The sequence below is a fragment of the Desmodus rotundus genome, chromosome 3 (assembly GCF_022682495.2).
Source record: "Desmodus rotundus isolate HL8 chromosome 3, HLdesRot8A.1, whole genome shotgun sequence".
Lineage (NCBI taxonomy): Eukaryota > Metazoa > Chordata > Mammalia > Chiroptera > Phyllostomidae > Desmodus > Desmodus rotundus.
Genome location: NC_071389.1, coordinates 42,721,588 through 42,740,169, shown reverse-complemented (window position 1 = coordinate 42,740,169; position 18,582 = coordinate 42,721,588). Strand labels below are relative to the sequence as shown.

Here is an 18,582-nt window from a genome sequence, read left to right as displayed (position 1 = left end):
AATCTTATGGTGTACCACACCCAATATTTAAGATGAAAGGAGAATTTGTGTACTCACAGAACTAGGGCTCCTGCTAGGCATAGCAGGCAGGGCAACAGGTAAGGCTGTAGGGGTCGGAGGGGTTACAGATATTTCATCAATTGGGTCTCTTGCAACTAGCATCCTGACTGAATTCCCGCAGTTCCTCAGCACTTGTGCAACTTGCTCACTGGACATTCCCTGCACATTTGTGCCACCAATCTTCAAGATGTGGTCCCCTGTCTGGAGTCTTCCATCCTTAAATCCAAGAAAAAAAATTTATTCTGAGAAATCAATGATAAAACTTCACTAGTAAATAACAATTTATCAGACTTTGAGTTGTGGCAAAATGGCTGGCAGAGAAGCCATCTAAAAATGTAATATTTTAAATGATGGTTGAATTGGCAACAAAGAAAGGAAATCCTTGCCAAAAAAAAAAAAAAAAAAGGGTTGCGGGGGGAAGATATGGGGTGGAGGAGAGTTCAAAAGGAGAAAAGTAACAAGAATTCTAAAACAGGCATTTCCTTGAGGGTGTCACTTCATGCCTAATGGCCAACATCCAGGGAATTAATAGCCACATATACAAGGAAGAGATCAGAAAGCCCTTGGCATCAAGAAGGAAAGGAGGTCAGCTCAGAAGCCTCCAGCACAAAGCCAGAAACTCTGAAGCCCAACAAGCTCAGTGGCTCATTTGAGGAACAGCAAGATGTCAGTGTGGATGGAAGAGAATAGGCAAAGAGGACAGCAGTCAAATAAGAGATGAGAGCATTAATGGGGTCGGCAGTGTAGACCATCTGCTCCAAATGAGTAGAAAGGGAAGTCATTGGAGTGTTTTGAGCAGAGGAGTGACATTATATGACTTAGTTTTAGCAACATCGCTCAAGCCTCTGTGCTGAAAAATAAAACTATAGGAGGAAACAAGAGAAATAGAGATACCAGTTAGTAAAGCAATAATCTAGAAAGAGATAACAATACCTTGGCCTAGGTTAGCAGTTGGGGTGTTGAGAAGTGAGATTCTAGATGTATTTTTAATAAATTGTCAACAGGCTCCCCTGAGCCTATAGTGTGAGGTATGAGGGGGAAAAAGGCATCAAAACTCTAAGTTTTCAGCCTGAGCAACTGAAAAGATAGAGTTGCTATTAATTGAGATAAAGAGCCCCACAGAAGAACAGACGGGTGGGAACAGAAATCAGTTCATCTTTAGAGATGTCCAGTCTGAGATGCCTATCAGACACATAATATCAGATATGCAAATCTGGAGTTCTGGAGAGATATGGAAATTATATATTCAAATTTGGGAGCATTAACATATAGAAGGTACTTAAAGTTATGATTCTGGATGAGTATAAAGAAGAGATATGTAATATTCTATTTCCTAAGCTGGTGATATGTATATGGGTGATTATTACTATTATTATTGTTATTATTTAAGATGTTCTATAAAACTGAGTGATATGTACATTGGTGATTATTATTATTTAAAATGTTCACAGACATTACACATACTTTTATATGTATGTACATTTCACACATAGAAAAGTTTAAAACATAATTTATCAAAAAGTGTATCAGTTCCGAATGTTTATCATTTCCATTCCACCTTCATTTGTGAAAATTTTGAAACAGCTTATCTATCTGCATTTTCACTAACTTTGTTTCATCAGAATTTCTGAATATCCCTTTACCATATATTAAAAATACTAAAATGCAAACATAGCAGGTTACAAAACATTATACCTGCGGAGCACTGTACAGGTTAGAAGTCACTTTTCATACATCATTTCACTCAGGGTGGGACAACTTCAAAATGAGAACACTGAGATTCAAAAAAGTTGACAGACTTGATCAAGGTTACAAAACCGAGAGGGGACAGAACCAAAGTTCAACCCGAGCCGTCCCCCTGAAGACCTGCTCTCATCCAGTCATTTGTCTTCTACTTGGGTATCTCCAGGGTAACGTTAGTTGCTATTAGTTTTCCTGTTCTCCAAGAAATTGCCTATCACTGTCAAAGAGCTTAAATAAAATGAAGATGAAAAAATAAATATTTTGCAACTGAGAGAGGAAGACAGCCTGAAAATAGAACAACAATCGCTGGGCTGGGCTAGCACAGCCCGAGGCTTCCTATTCCTGCCACCAGGAGGCACCATCTGTAAGTTGTAGATGAAATTCAGGGAAAAAAGTTTTTAAAAATGTCTACTTTCCATCCTCCCTTTTCTCCAATTTTGCAGAAGTCTGAGTGAAGAAAGAAAGGTGTTAGAGCGAAATAATGAATAGAGAGCTACGTTGTGAACTCTGCTGAAGGAGCTAGATGCAACTAGAAGTGGAAAGGAGTGGGAAACAGAAATTTAATGCAGTTCAGAAACCTTTGGACAGACTTAGAGGAAAGAAACAGATGCAAGGAGGAAATTATTATGGAAAAAGGAATAAATATTTGCTGGAATTCTACTTTACACACCAATAATATGATATTCTATTATTACCAATGCCACAAACTTGAAATAAAACTACTTAAAAACAGTCAGTGGTCATAACGAAAAATAAGGGTAAAACTGCTTCTGTGAATCAAACCATCCTTGAACAGAATCAAAGCATGACCAAAAAATAAGTAATATGTCAAATAATTCCTTTCATACGTGGCTTGGCCAAAGAAGAGCATTTTCATCCTAAGTATATAGTTAGTCACTTCCTAGACACTATTTTTTTTCCTATTTAACTCAACTCAATTTAAAATGATGTACGTAATTTGCATCTGTCACTGAAAGTCAAACATTTTCTTTTTCCAGAAAAACAGGTGTTCTAGGGTATTTGTAAGTGTAAAAACAATCATTAGTCAGATTGATAGGAAAGACACCAAAATGACAGCTACCTAGTTTATGTCCCGCAGCCCCAAACACTGCATTCTATTGATATCTTCTGATCGACATTCTCCTTCCATACCTGTCTTCTGTGCAAGGAAACTAAAAAGCAATATAGTCCTTTTTGTTTTTTCACAGAAGTTATAAATCAAGATAACCAATAAATTGCTATGCCAAGATTCAGACAGTGTGTGCTAATCAAACATCTCACAATAAAATTTATTAACCCATAGATTTTTCAAAAGAGAAAAAACATGCATATATGCAAAGATAGTATGGAAGGTGGAAAAATTGAAACAGCTGATATAACAGGGTCCCACACTATTACCGTGAAAGCACTAACAGTACCACTTACAATTTTTTAATTGATTGATTGATTGATTTTACAGAGAGGAAGGGGAGAGAGAGAGAGAGAGAGAAACATCAATTTGTTGTTCCACATGCATTCATTGGTTGATTCTTGTGCCCTGACCAGGGGTCAAACCCACAACCTCAGTATATTGGGGTGATGCTCTAACCAACTGAGTGGCCACGCCAGGGCACACTTACAATTTTTTTAAAGATAAATATTTTAATACAAATTAGCAGTTATTGGTCAAAAATATATGTATACATTATTTTCAGTTTAAGTTCTCCGATCAGCTAATGTTATGGAAAATATAAATTCAAAAATATTTGAAAACCTAAAGGAACTCAAGCCTGAGGTACAAAATAAAGAAATCAAATTTATTTCTTCAAAACTAAAAAATAGCACCAAATACTTCCATAACTCAGAAGATAAAATCATTACTACTTTTGACTCAAGGCCAAGTCTATCACTGGTCTTTAATCAAAAGGAAAAAAATAAGGCAATATGTCATTGACAGGAAGTAGTGACTTTATAAAATAAAATAAACACTCTTTCTCCCAAGGAATTAAAAGAAGTTACCAAATCTAAGTATCTTTCTTTTCCTAGTGAAATTCCCTGAGACTTCATCAACTGATTTTTAAGGATAAGGAAAATAGCTGTTTATAGACTCACTCAAAGCAAAACTGCTGGGGAATAACCAGCTGTTTAATGGCCTCACGCTGGCCTTTGCTCACTCAAGACTGAAAATTCCTCACAGTTCACACCCACTGTCCAAATTCTTGCTTGGTTCCATTCCTTCCTAGTATTAAAGGTTACTGGATAGTTATTATGACTCACATTATAAGTGCCTCAGACCAAAGAGTGAATAATTCAGGACAACTTTTAAATAGGCTGAGTTGTAAAAGTCCCCTTCTGGAGACAATGGGGTAACTCAGTGTCCCTGATTTGCCTAGAATTACTCCAGACCACATGAAACAGATTTCTGCAAAAACAAAGTTGTTTTACACTGCCCACTATCATTTCTTTTTTTAAAGAAAAACATATAGCTGCTGAAAATTTTTTTAATTTTTGCCATCACTGAACAGAATTCTCAAAAGACGCAGGCGTCAGGTCCTGTGAATTCCTGAGTGTTTGAGGGCTGCAGGTAGTAGTTATGTCTCGCAGCTCCTCTTACGTGACACCCTTTAATTTCTTTATCCATGGAATTGGTGCTTATTATTGATACGTCTACTCATTGGTCATATTGGTTAGATCCCAATAAATGTTTCTAAAAAGCTCATATAAATCAATATTTTCCCATTTCATTTCCTTTATAATATTCGAGGCCGCAGACAGAAGGCCAGGTCAGGGCTTTGGAGTCAGACATACCCAAGTTCCATCCTGGCTCTGCTCTGATCAAGCTGTATGGTCAAAGGTCAGTTAACTTATCCTACCTAAATCTCCCTCTTAAACACATTTTCAACTCCCTCTAAAACAAAATGGGAATGAATCCTTTCTCACAGAGTTGTGAGCAATAAATTCAATACTGTACGTAAAATCTTTAGCTTTGTACCTTACAGCAAAGCAAGTCCTCAAGTGCATCCATTTCTCTTTTCTTTTAATTTCACTTACAAATATTTTAGCACATATCACTACACCATTGGTCCTACATAAGAATCAGCATACTTCCTTAATAACATTATATATTTAGTTTCTTTTCAAATTTCTCCAATAATCTTATTAATATTTTTTAAATTGTTATTCAGTCACAGTTGTCCCACCTTTTTCCCGTTGCTCTCCCCTACCCCATCCCACCCCTACTCCCACAATCAACCCTCCCCTCATTGTCCATGTCCGCGAGTCCTCTCTCACTCATTTCTGATCCCTCTTTAGGCTGCAGTCACCTCAGTAAAGTGTTCTTTGCTGCACCTCCTCAACTCGGCCCCATCCTTTAACTATACACATTGACTTACCTGCACACAAAAGGAAATAGAAGGGGCTATTTTATGCAACCCTTTTAAACATGAAATACTGACTTCTTTTTCTTACTTTCTGTTATACAATTTTATATTCTTTGAAGAAAGTAGTATTCATTGACCCCTTCAGCAGAATACAGGTATCAATTTTCATCACATCTGAACTAATGACCTAAGACATCCATATTCCCTCACCATGAAGGTTGCCATAGTCAACAGTGAGCACTAATATTCAAAACATGAGCACATTTTAATTAAAAGCAATATAGCCTTCCATCCTTTTAAAGCTGTGATCAGGCTACATGAGCAACAACTTGCGAAGAGTTAGTAACACTGCATCAGCTGAAAAGATTTTACCTGCCTTAGCTGAGATGAGAGGAAGAGAGAAGTGAATACTGCTTTGTGTGGGCCTCACCACACCCCCTACACCAGGGGTGTCAAACTCATTTTCACTGGGGGCCACATCATCCTCGTGGTTGCCTTTAAAGGGCCAAAGGTAATTTTAGGACTGTATAAATGTAACTACTCCTTAACTAGGGGCAAGGAGCTCGGTGCTGCAGCTGGGTGGAAACAAGGTGCTGGGCTGGATAAAACAAGGAGGGCCGGATTGAGCCTGCGGGCCTTGTGTTTGCCACCTGTGCCCCACAGGAAAGAGTCAATAGCTCTGTTGCTCCTAAAGCTGGCTGTGTTTCCTAATGATAGGTTTGACCAACTCTGGACAGGTGCACATCAGGAAAAAACACATTAGGGCCAATGCTGAATAAATAGATTTCAGAAGAAAAGCACAGGCTTTGGAGCCAAACAGTGGTGGGCTCAACCCTGACTTTGTCATTTTGGCCTTGGGCAATGTCTTAAGTTTCCATATCTATAAATTGGGAATAAGATTTGTGACTGTTTTCAGAATTGTATGAGAATACCGTGTATTAGGCAGATAACAATGTTTGGCATCAACACTTGCTTCTCCATTATGACTCTGACGGGTACACCCCTACCCCCTCCTTGATGACCTGACATAGTGACAATCCCTTCCAGTAAGGGCACAAAATCAGACCTGGGCTTCTCCTAACAGCATCTCAAAGGGATTAATTTGGGAAACACTGCACATTATATTCTCCTGGTGAAAGTTCATAGTGCACATTAGGATATTAAATGCTCAGAACATTCTTACAGTAAGGAAACCTATTTGCTTTTGTTTATTTGACCCTGTGTTTTCCATAACAACTACTCCACTTTCCATCTTGAAAAATGCTAGTCCAGCAATCAAGCCTATTAAAATTGTCCAAGGGGAGGGGAGGAAAAGATGTTAAAATAATCCACCATTTCTCATCCCTTTCCAGGTTAACAAAAATTTCAAAAAATCCTCAAAGATTACTACTAGTTTTGTGCCACATATGTGTTTTAATGGCTCATAAAATGACCATTCTCAACCTTTTTGGTCTCAAGACCCCTTTATAGTCTTAAAAACTATTGAGGGTGGAGGAATAGAGATTACAGAGGGGCACAGGAAACTTCTGTAGCTGACGGCTTGTTCATCATGTTGACTGCAGTGATAGACAGTATGATGGTTACATTTAATGAGTCACCTTGGCTATGTTATGGTGCCCGATTCTTCGGTCAAACACTAGTCTGAATGTTACTGTAAAAGTATTTTGTAGATGTGATTAATATCTAAACATACTAACATATACTAAGTGGGTTCCATCTACTCAGTTGAACATTTTAAGAGCCAAAACTGAGGTTTCCTGGAAAAGAAATTCGGCCTTAAAACTGTAACAGAAACCCTGCTAACCTCCCCTACACATTTCAAAGTCCAGACTGCAATAGCAGATCATGCCCGCGTTTCCAGCCTCCTAGCCTGACTTCCAGATTTCAGACTTGCCAGTATACATATGTCAAAATTTATTCAACTTTATCCTCTATCAATTATATCTAAAATTTAACTCAGAAACACAAAGAGCTTTTTGATATCTGTTGATGTCTACTGAATTAGAAAATAGCACTGTGAAAAATTTAAAATATTTAATATATTAATATGTTTGATATTGATGTATATATTTTTTATTTTTTAAAGAGCTATATAAAAAGTAGTGAGAAGAGTGGTATTTTATATTATTTTTGCAAATCTCTTTAATGTCTGGCTTAAAAGAAAACAGCTGAATTTTCATATCTGCTTCAGCATTCAATATGTTGCAATATGTTGTGTTTTTTTTGAAGTATATAAAAAATATCTAGCTTCAATCAGATATACAGTTGGAAAATTGAGAAGTATTTTAATAGCCTTTTCAGCCCATTCTTCTTTGATAGCACCCAGGACTTGACAAGTGGTGGTTTCTTACAGAGCAGTTGCAATGTAGCATCAGAAAATATATCCAACAAACTTTCAGACACAGTTTCACTAAAATCTATTGATCTGTCTTGAGTGGATCTTTTACCTATATTTAATTTTGCCATATCACAAACTGGTCTTCAGAAAATATAGCTTCACAGGACTATGAATTTCTTCCACATAGTGACATATTTTATTAACTAATATAAAAAAGTATTAATATCACCAACAATCTAACCAGAAGTCTTTAAATACTGAAAAAATCAAGCTCATAAAAAGCACAAATTTTCCAAAATTCTAATTCTTGTTTGAAAGTTCAAATTTTATCATCAACAAATGCTGTCAGTTATTTTCCTTGAAATAACAGGCTCATTCCACTCATTCATCTCCAAGAAAATGTTTGCCAAATACTCAAGCCTGAATAATCATAGTTTTTCTGTCAGATAGTCTTTCAAAAATAAAAATGCTGTTCCAGGGTGGTTCCCAGAGCCAGGAGGTCAGGGAGTGGATAAAATGGGTGAAGGGGATCCAAAGGTGCAAATTTCCAGGTACAAAATAAGTCATGTAAATGTAATGTATAGCATGGTGATTATAGTTAATAATATTGCACTGTATATTCGAAAGTTGCTAAGAGAGCAGGCTTTAAAAGAAAAGCCTTATTCATCACAAGAAAAAGAATTTAACTATGTGTGGTAACAGATGACTACATTTATTGTGATGATTACCTCACAATATACACAAATACTGAATCACTACGTTGTACCTGAAACTAGATAATGGTGAATGTCACTTCTCGCAAAATTTTTTGAATAAGAGCAAAAATGTAAAAATAAAACAAAGTAAAAAAATTAAAAGGCTGTTCGATATTTAAAAAGTGAATACTTCACCTTACAAATGTGTTTAACTCAAGACAACCATCATACGTCAGGATAGGGCCGAAGTGTTATATGGTACCTCCCATTTTGTCACACAGTATTAAAAACACATGCACTTAAAGGTCAAAATGTACTAAAATTAATAATTGCCACTGCACTTTCTTAAGTGAAACGGTCCATTTTCTTCTTCTTTTTTTTGTTGCAAGCACATGGTGGAGAAGAACGCAATGGCTACTGAAGTGGCATCAGAAGCCTGATGCCACTGCCCTGTTCCACGCTGAGGCACCGGCCGTTCCAGTCTGCCAGATTTCACATCATCAGTACGGATTTCAACATGGCGAAAGAGCTGGTAACATCTTTGCACCATTATAAAAGTTCTTGATCTTATTGACCCTCTGCAGGACACTGTGATGCCGACAGGCCACTGCTCTAAATAAATACACTTAGATACAAAAAGGATAATAGGAATATTTGTAGTTTCCCAATCTGTACAAGATGGAGCAATCTTGCTTAGAAATGGGGAACTGATGGACTTGCCTCAAAGTTGCATTTACACAAGTTTAATTTTATTTATATACACTTATTGGAAGGGATAAATGTGTATGTAACTGTGCATTAATCAGTGAAATTTACATATTCTGATTATGATGGGCATTCTATATAATGCAGGCTTATTATTAAGTGGCTTCATAACCAAATTTCTAATTTCTAAAAAACTAAATGTAATACTTAATACTTTCTTCAATGTAAAACTGAGAAGAAACAGTTGATAAGTTTTTAAAAGGTCCACTTTCAGTTTAAACATGGCTAAATAATAAAGTGTAGTCATTTGACTGGTAATGCCAACATTTTAAAAATCATGTGAAATTTACCATGTAAATTGAGACAACTGTTTATAGACACCGTACCTTCTGATTGCAGCCCACATTATAAAACTATATTTGAAGCCATACAATTTAAATTGTATAAAACCAAAATTTAAAAAAAAAAGGTCAACTTACTCGATCTGCTAATCCTCCAGGAACTATAGTCCGCACAACCACACCGCTCGATTTTCCTCCAACTATTCCAAAACCTAGTCCAGAGCCGTCATTAATGAGCTCCACATCTTCAATATGGCCCCAACGAACCTACAAATTAATGGCAAGAGCCAAAGTGTTAGTAAAATACACAGATTCTTAGCTTCTCAACACAGTAATTACTAAAGTAACATACGTACAAGAAATTAAACATTCATACAATTCAACTTCCTAGAGGCTAGGAAATATGTAAAGATGATCATATCGTCCCTGCCCTTAAGGATTTTATATTCCAATAGAGAGCCAAACTAAAACATAAATAATTACTACCCAAGACAGAATACTGGATCATAAGACAATGCCGCTCTGAGGACTGAAACCCGTCACAGTCCCCAGTCTAGGCCGAGCTCTAGTACAGTGCTCTGCACGCAGTATGACTGGGGGTGGGGGTGGCACAAACAAGAAGTCACGCCCAGTCAAGAAGTACAGAAAGCTTCAAGGAAAAGGTGTCATTTTAATTGCATTACAGAGGAAAAAAAGACATTCAAGCAAAAGGGAAATGTAAGAGCAAAGCTGGCCTTGGATGAGTGAGTGGGACTAACTTAAGGTTTTAGAAGAGGGAATGACGGGAACAAAGCAGTGGTTTAAGGAAGATTCATCTGGCAGCAATGCGAAGCATGCAACAATGAGGAGGACACAGGCAGTAAAACTAATTCAGGAGGCTCTTCCGAGGAAGAGGAAAGACAGCCTCAACGGAAGATATCGGCAACAGGATTATACAAATCAGACGAAGAGACACGACACTTTTCCTCTAACTAGCAAAGTTCCATCAGAAATGTGCCTTAAATTCACTCAATCCAACTGCAGAAGAAAATTCCCCCTCTCAAGATCCTTAGGGCATACTTACACTTAGTTTTTCTATTGTACTAAAGTGGAAAGTTCCTATGCAATGTAACAATAACCAGGAATATTGGAAATATTTAATAAATTCATGGTTGAAACAATATCTAGTATCTGGGAAGCAACATTTCCTAAAATATGCCTGAATTCATAGCAGCTGGTGTTCATAAAGTCTGCACTCTGCACTAGGCACTGTGCTGAGTTAACTCTTCACATGCAGTCTCATTTAATTCTCCCAACACCTCTATGAGGTAGACCCTGCAACGAGCTCCACGTAACAGATGAAGAAACTGAGGCGTGGAGAGGTTAATAAATCTACCCAGTGTGATGCAGCCAGGAAGTGGCGGACTGGCCTTAAACCCACTTTAGCCTGACCCAGAGCCCTTGTTCTTAACCGCTATGCTAAGCAATTTCCCACTTTGTTCATTCTGTTTATTATGTAAATTGTGCTGTGTAAGTATTACTGATTATAACAGGGAAAATGTCTATACATTAGTTTGTGTTTGTGACCTTGTACTGTTCCCAGTCTATTTTTTCTCTTGTCCCAGTGAATGAAAATTAAATAAATCAGCTAGCACTTAGTGTTATAAGAAAGGAAGATTTATTAGCTTACATTCTGAAGATGCAGGCCAAAATCTGTAAAATGTTATTAAGCAAATTTAAAGATCCCCCCCCCCCAAAAAAAAAGATTCCCAAAAGAGGCATGTGCCTTAATTCTTTTGAACTGTTTTCATCCTTACATGAAAAATAAAAAAGAAAAACTTCTACAATGGTGCAGTTATCAATAATCTAGTCATATTACCCAATATGATTTATAAAAATAATGTTTTTGAAATAACCAAATCTTAAGATACTCAATAATAAATCTCTAATAAAAATTCTCAGCTTAATTGATATCACCCAGGAACATAAGACTCTTTCCATCACCAAATAAATTATACCCATTACTACAATTTATCCTCTGCATTAAATAATCATCTTAAATAAGGAGAGTCATAGGGCATTGGAAACAAAACAAAAGCCCTCCATGGAATATCTTATTTACTGTGCTGATGCTGCACTTGCAAATATGATCATCTCAAGCTATGGCAAGTCAAAGGACACCTTCTAAATATCTTAAAATTAATGGCGCAATTCAAAATTAAGTATTTCCCCAAATTTGCAACTCACTGTTTCAGGAAGAACTGTATCGGTTAGGCTGGTGGAAGTGCTGCTTTTTGTGTGGACCGGCTCCCTGGCCACAACCAGACTCAAACACCCAGTGGTTTGTTGTAGCAATGCAATTGCTTGCTGGTGGGAAATGTTCCGATCCAGGGGTGTATGATTAATTGCCAATATTTGGTCATTTTCCTTTAACCTCTGATCCCTTGGTGAAATAAAAGACAATTTTGTTTTAAGTGATATAATAGCCTGATTTTTAAAAATCTATTATTCAAGTTAAACAGTTTTTTTTTTAATGGTACTAATTGAATAATTTGAGTACTCAAATTATTCAATTATGTAACAGATATTTTTAGAGTGTTTTTCATTGAAGCACTTATTAGCTTATTAACCCATTTAGTAATACATCTTGAGAGACACACATACATTTTAAAAGCTATTTGGCTAGAAAAATAAGCAAAAACAATGAATAGGGCCCCACTGCCAAGGTTTTGTAAGTATGGACACTGACCCCCTTAATTGCATGAACCCTGTTCTCTGAACCCCTTTCAATTTGACTTCAACATATACCATACTGGGGTAACTAAATTCTCAATTTCATCAGTAATCTCTTCTCTAGCAGATTCACCGTAGCCTCATTGTATTGTACTTCAGCTTTGCCAACAGGTCAATAGAGGTCAACCCCCCTCCCCCCATAAAAATCGAGAGGTTAGTTCCCAATCCATTTCTAAACCCTTCTCTCTCCTTTAAGCACCCATCTCCCAACTGTTAACCAAGATAAAAAAGATTATTTTCAAAAGAAATTAGCAAAATCTCCTAAGGAAAAAAAAAGTCATTATTATAGTCAACATTTACTGAGCACTTACTATGAGCCAGGTACTGTGCTAAATGCTTTACATGTATTATATCATCTAATCCTCATAATCACCTTTCAGATTACTTAGATTTTACAGTCCAGAAGTTGAAGCCTAGAACAAGTTTAGCATCTTATCTAAGCAGCCTGACTCTGAAGCATACTCTTTATAACTTAAATTACAGGGCATCCTAAGACTATCCTAGGATTTACTCCATCCTGGTTTACTGCATTTGACCTTATCTCCCAATCACCACTCCTCCTCTCCCTGTTTTTCCTTATTACCATTGTAATGCTTCCTTATCATTGCTTATCTCTCTTGCATCTACCCATCTCCATCTTTCTTTCCCAATGTCAACCCTCCAAGGGAGACCTTATCTGATACCTAAAACCTAACTTGCAAAATTCCTCAGTTTATTCTTCTAAGATCTCCTGTGCTTGTCTTTGCCAACTCAAAAATATGTGATAATTATCTATGTTTATTGACCAATAAAAAGAGAACTAAAGGAAAGAAACTCTTGTCATGATTACTTAATAAAAGAACATTTTTACCCTTCAAAATATAAAATCTCCCTGAGAAAAGATTTAACCCAAAACAGAGTATTCTAATTCGCAAATTTGAATTCTGAAAATTCCATTATATTGCCCCTATTTTTTCTCAGGTAACACCAGATTCAGCAAAACTTTGTCAAGGACCAGAATTTAATAACTTCTGACCTCTAAGACACAGGGTAAACTTGGTTGGTATTCAAAGGCCTCTGTATTTGGTCCCAAAAACCAATAATACACCCTCTTCCAACTTGGCTTCTTCCCTACACAAACACCTTTTTTTAAAAAACTATGCTGATCTCTTTCCCTCTCAACTCTTGGTTTCCTCCATCTCTCATGCCCTTCCACTCTGCTCAGCCAGAGTCAATTCACCCTCCACAATCCAACTAAGGGTGTGTCTCTCCTTCCGCCTTTTCTCCCCATTCTCTTCCTCTCCCCACCCAACTTACCCCTTTATCAGGGTGTTCTGAACCACTCATTTATCGCTCATTGAATATTCATTTACACTATGTATGCTGTCAACAGACCTCGCTAAATCCTTCTTTTTTAGATTTTAAACTTCCTGAGGACAGGGACTGATAGGTTTTAGGTTCTCCTTTGCAACTAGCAAGCTGGATATTTGCATTTTTGATGCCAAAATTGTGGGTGGTTCTCACAACAGATCATATACCATTAAAAATGTTGCTTATACATCCTTTTATTAATATTAGGAAAGGTTTATATTATATTTTCAAAAAGAATAAAATTGTATATACTCTATGATCCATCTTTATAAAAAGAAAATGTTCTAATGTTTTTCCTAGTTGTCTCAGGGTGGTCAAAGTCCAAGAGGTTTTTTGGGGGGAGGGTGTGGGAACTTGATTATTTTATTTTTATATTTTATATTTGTCTAATATATGCATGTACAACTCATAATTATTTTCATAATTCTGAAATATATATTTTTAAAATTGAGAATGTTGCTTGTGAACTGTTCCCTAGTCCTAAAGAAATATTTATTTTGAAATGTGACCACTATAGGACAATATCCAGGACTCACTTCCATTTTCCCATCTCCAATGGCCTCTTTCCTCTAACCTCTTCACAGCTTGTTCACTAAAGCAAATCTCTTACTTAATCCCAAATGAATGAATTGCTCTTGAGTCTTTTCAACCCTGATGTAACTCATTTGACATAAAATGGTCTTACTTTACTCATTTTCAGGTTTTCTAGTTTCTGGAAATCGATCTATTTTAATCTACCTTTCCCAGACTCTCAGGACACTCCATTTCTTTCCAGTTAGTTTTTTCAAGGCATATAAATTCAAACCAAGATAAATAAGCTGCAGAGAGGTCTCCTGGAAAATATGATTTTGATACATTTGAAAGTTGAATAAAATTAGTTTTATGGCTACTATTTTTTTCCTTTAAAAAACATTTTTAAATTTTGTAATTACATTTGACATTCAATATTATATTAGGTTTAGGCATACAGAATGAAGTGATTTCCCAACCCCCACCCCCACCCCACCCCCGCTGGCCATAAGTCTTGTACCTACCTGGCACCATATATAGTCATTCCAATATTATTGACTATATTCCTCATACTCTACTTTACATCCCCAGCCACTATTATTTATAATTTAACTTCCCATCATATGTATATAAAATTGAATTCACACTTTCCATTCAAGAGGAGCCTAATTCTTGTCTATCCATTACAACATTCAGGAATAATGGACTTCCATGACCTTGAGAGTCAATAGGTCTTAGGGAAAGCTACTTAAATAACAGTTCTATGTGGACAGTCCTGAGCAGAAAGGAAAAACTGATCATAAAGGCAATTTAACATGAACTTACAGGGCTGTCCAACCTTTTGGGTTCTCTGGGCCACCCTGGAAGAAGAGTTGTCTTGGGCTACACATTAAATACATAAACACTAACAAAAACTGATGAGCAAATAAAAAGGTTTTCAGTAAATTTACGATTTTATGTTGGGCCACATTCACAGCCATCCAGGGCCACATGCGGCCTGTGGGCCGCAGGTTGGACACCCCTGGACTGGCATGCCTAAGACCTACCTGTCTTCCAGCTCCTTCTTGCATGATCTTGCACTAAGCTCCCACACAAGTACCAGTCACATTCCACAGATAGAAGATATGTTCCATCTCTCCATGGGGCTACTTGTCAAGAAAGTCTCTTCATTCCTCTCCCAACACATTCTGGTCTCAAAATTCCCTTCAAGCACCACAGCCTCTGGGAAGCCACCTGACTCCTTAGCCTTGATTAAGTTTCGTTACATACCCAAATATCAAACTCCTCTTTTTTGAAGTGCTCACCCCAGTTTGTAATTATAGACCTTTTTGTAGAGAGTAACTGAGACATAAGGGTTGACTACAAAATGGTTATACAGCATGGAAAATACACTAAGAACTACTGAACTGCACACTTTAAAATGGTAACATTTGTCCCTGGCTGGTGTGGCTCAGTAGATTAAGTGCCGTCCTGTGAATCAAAGGGTCTCAGGATTCACTCCAGGTCAGGGCACATGCCTGGGTTGCAGGTCAGGTCAATGTGTGCCTAGTAGGGGGCGCGAGAGAGGCAACTTCATATTGATGTTTCTCTCCCTCTCTTTCTTCTTCCCTTCCCCTCTCTCTAAAAAGAAATAAATAACATGTTTTTTAAAAAATGATAACATTTGTTATTAAATTATATCCCAATAATAGTTTTTAATTTTTTAAAGTTTTCAATTACAGTTGATTAGTTTCAGGTAGACAGCATAGTTGTTAGGCATTTACGTAACTTACAAAGTGATCCCCTTGATAAGCCTAGTACGCACCGGACATTGTGCTTACTTATTAGAATATTATTGACTATATTTCCTATGCTGAACTTTACATCCCTGTGACTGTTTTGTAACTACCAATCGGTACTTCTCAATCCCTTCACCTTGTTCATCCAGTCCCCCAACCCCCCTTCCATCTGGCAACCATTAGTTTGTCCAATAATAATTTTTTAATTGAAAAAATTTATTTTATTGATTTTAAAGAGGGGAGGGGGGAGAGCGAGAGAGATCAATTTGTTGTTCCACTTCTTTATGCGTTCATTGCTTGCTTCTTGTATGTGCCCTGACCGGAGATTGAACCCGCAACCTTAGCACATTGGGACAGTGCTCTAACCAACTGAGCTATGAGGCCAGGGCAATAACAATTTTTTAAGTTAGAAAAAATTCTTTTAAGTTGGGCCAATCAGGTTAAATAAGCTTTTTGTCAAGGGACGTCACAGCCTCAAGTAAGCTAGTGTTAAGTGACCCTTAGTCCAGGTTTACCCTGGACTGTCTGGACTTGCCAGAATGGTCCTAGTTTACACCTGCTGTGTCCATGGCATTACTAATAACACACCCTCTCCCCCAAAATCCCAACGTGGATAAGAAATTATATGATGACCATAACTATATGTACCCAATCTCCAAGGACAGGATAGAATAGCTCAAAGATACATGACCACTGCTACGGTTCCTCAAAATACACTTGAGGAAATGCTGCATTAGATGGCAGAATAAATATACAAAGTCATAGAAATCCATTCTTTCCAAGAGACTAGAATTGATCCCCCATGAATGGAGAATGTGAATTCAAAACTATTATTAACTGAAAATCTTTCTATAATGATACTGCTAGTGTTGCTATCATTGTAACAGGTGGTAGTAGTGTAATGAATAGAGTGCTTGTTAAATGAATAATAAACTAAAAATCTGAAATCAAAGACAAAATATAAGTAAAATAACGGCATGATATGACTGCCAAAAACGTTAAGTTTAATAAAAAATAGGGTATGCAGAATATGAATTTGAATATTCTAATCTTACTCATAGGACCTTCGCTAAACTATCATATCAGGTGTGAGAGAGTGTGGTGTGGTGGAATAGAAAGAATACTAGCTTTGTGGTCAGACAGGCTTAGAATCGTATCTTGGCTCCAGCATTAACAGCTCTGTGACTCCCGGCAAACCACTGGACCTCTCGGAAACTCAGCTCTCTCATTTGGAGCGTGGAGTAATATACCGGAAGCTAGATGGCTACCACAACTTTGTGTGGGAATATCTGCATAAGGCCTGACAAATGGAAGAGGGAAAGTTAAGTGTTCACTGCCAATATTACTGTTTTTATTACTAGTTTCTTATTCTCTTTCTCAGAATTGTCAGAAAAAAAGTTAAAAAACACAAAATGACCATTTTCCTCACCTGTCTGCTATGCTCCCTGGCTGTACTTCCTTCACAAAGATAGCGACTTCCAGATTTTGACTTCTAAGGGCCACCACGCTGAATCCGAGGCCTCCAGTTGAAGGCCGCTCTATATCTATGTATTCAGTTTGCCGGCCCTAAAAGAGGAGAATTTTTTAAAAAGTCAATGAAATACATTTAATGACAAACTGAAATTGCCATTCTGTGAGCAGCACAAAAAACAGCCTCTCCTAAGCCATCTCTATAAAACCAGATAAACTCAGCATTTCAGTAATAAATTACTCCTGAAAATCCTCTCACTTGATCACTTTCAGTAGAACAAAGGAGGGAATGTGCAGTATTCCACAACCTCAGAAAACAGCAGAGCTGCTTCCACATGTCACTGACATCGTGACATGAATCCCAAGCTGGATAAAGTCCAAGCCCTGGCTGGTGTGGCTCAGTGGACTGAGCGCTGGCCTCTGAACCAAAGGGTAGCCATTTGATTCCCAATCAGGGCACATGCCTGCATTGCGGGCCAGGTCCCCAGTAGGGGGCTTGTCAGAGGCAACCACCCATTGATGTTTCTCTCCCTGTCTGTCTCCCTCCCTTCCCCTCTCTCTAAAAATAAATAAAATCTTAAAAAAAAAAGTCCCATGTCCTTTCCCACAGTATATTCTAAATGACTTCTTACACTGAATTTCTCTAAATTCTCTTGATGCAAAATATGTTTTTAAATGAGAAAAGAAAGTTAGATGTATCAAAAATATGTTAGTGTTTAGCCTAAGTCAGAACCAGATGCATTATTTATTGTTTTTAACTCAAATGTGCTGAATTAATATTCTATTTTAATAGTTTAATTCAAAAGATTACCAATTATTTTATTGCTTTAATAACTGCATTTATACTATGAGAACTCCATAAATGTCATCAACTTATAAAAGCATCACACAGAAATAATTATTAGTCAAAAAAATTATTTTATTAAAGGGATAGGGCTATAAAGTCAAAAAAGGAATCAGGTATAGAACATTATTTAACTATCACACCTTAAACAGATTCTTTTTAACTTTCAAAATCAATTTTTATTTTTTAAGACACATCAAAAGATGAGGTGAAAAATACATAACATACCTATCCTAAACTATCATTTGATTTTTAATAGATATTAGAAATAAAACTAATTACTCTTTTAAATGTTTCCCTAGATTTTCCTAATTGTGTTAGTTCTAACTCCTGTTAACTCTGTTTTGATATGAAATTAAAAAGTTTCAAGAGTTTCATCACCTGTATACATATTAATTTTCCTCCTATCATCAAAACCATAAAAATCTCTTTCCTTACAAGTGTAGAGATGTGTCAAATTAGAATAATTATCTAAAATCTCTCTTTACCACAATGGATATTTTAAGCCAATGAATTTTCAACAGATTAGAAAATATTATCAATTCCTCCTAATATGAAAACATAAGCAAACAAAACACATAATACATTTAAGACAAAAACAGTGAGTATAGTTTTTT

General features: G+C 36.8%; 1 protein-coding gene across 3 annotated transcripts in view; it reads right to left on the bottom strand.

The window, feature by feature from the left end:
* Positions 1-18,582, bottom strand: part of PATJ (PATJ crumbs cell polarity complex component) — a 322,107-nt gene that overhangs the window by 285,489 nt on the left and 18,036 nt on the right. For all 3 annotated transcript variants that reach the window (XM_024565364.3, XM_024565365.3, XM_024565366.4), the window contains exons 5-8: positions 17,081-17,217; positions 11,468-11,663; positions 9,380-9,508; positions 58-276 (exon numbers count right to left, since the gene is read on the bottom strand). In XM_024565364.3, the coding sequence (XP_024421132.2) occupies positions 58-276; positions 9,380-9,508; positions 11,468-11,663; positions 17,081-17,217 (681 nt within the window). The remainder of the gene's footprint in view (positions 1-57; positions 277-9,379; positions 9,509-11,467; positions 11,664-17,080; positions 17,218-18,582) is intronic.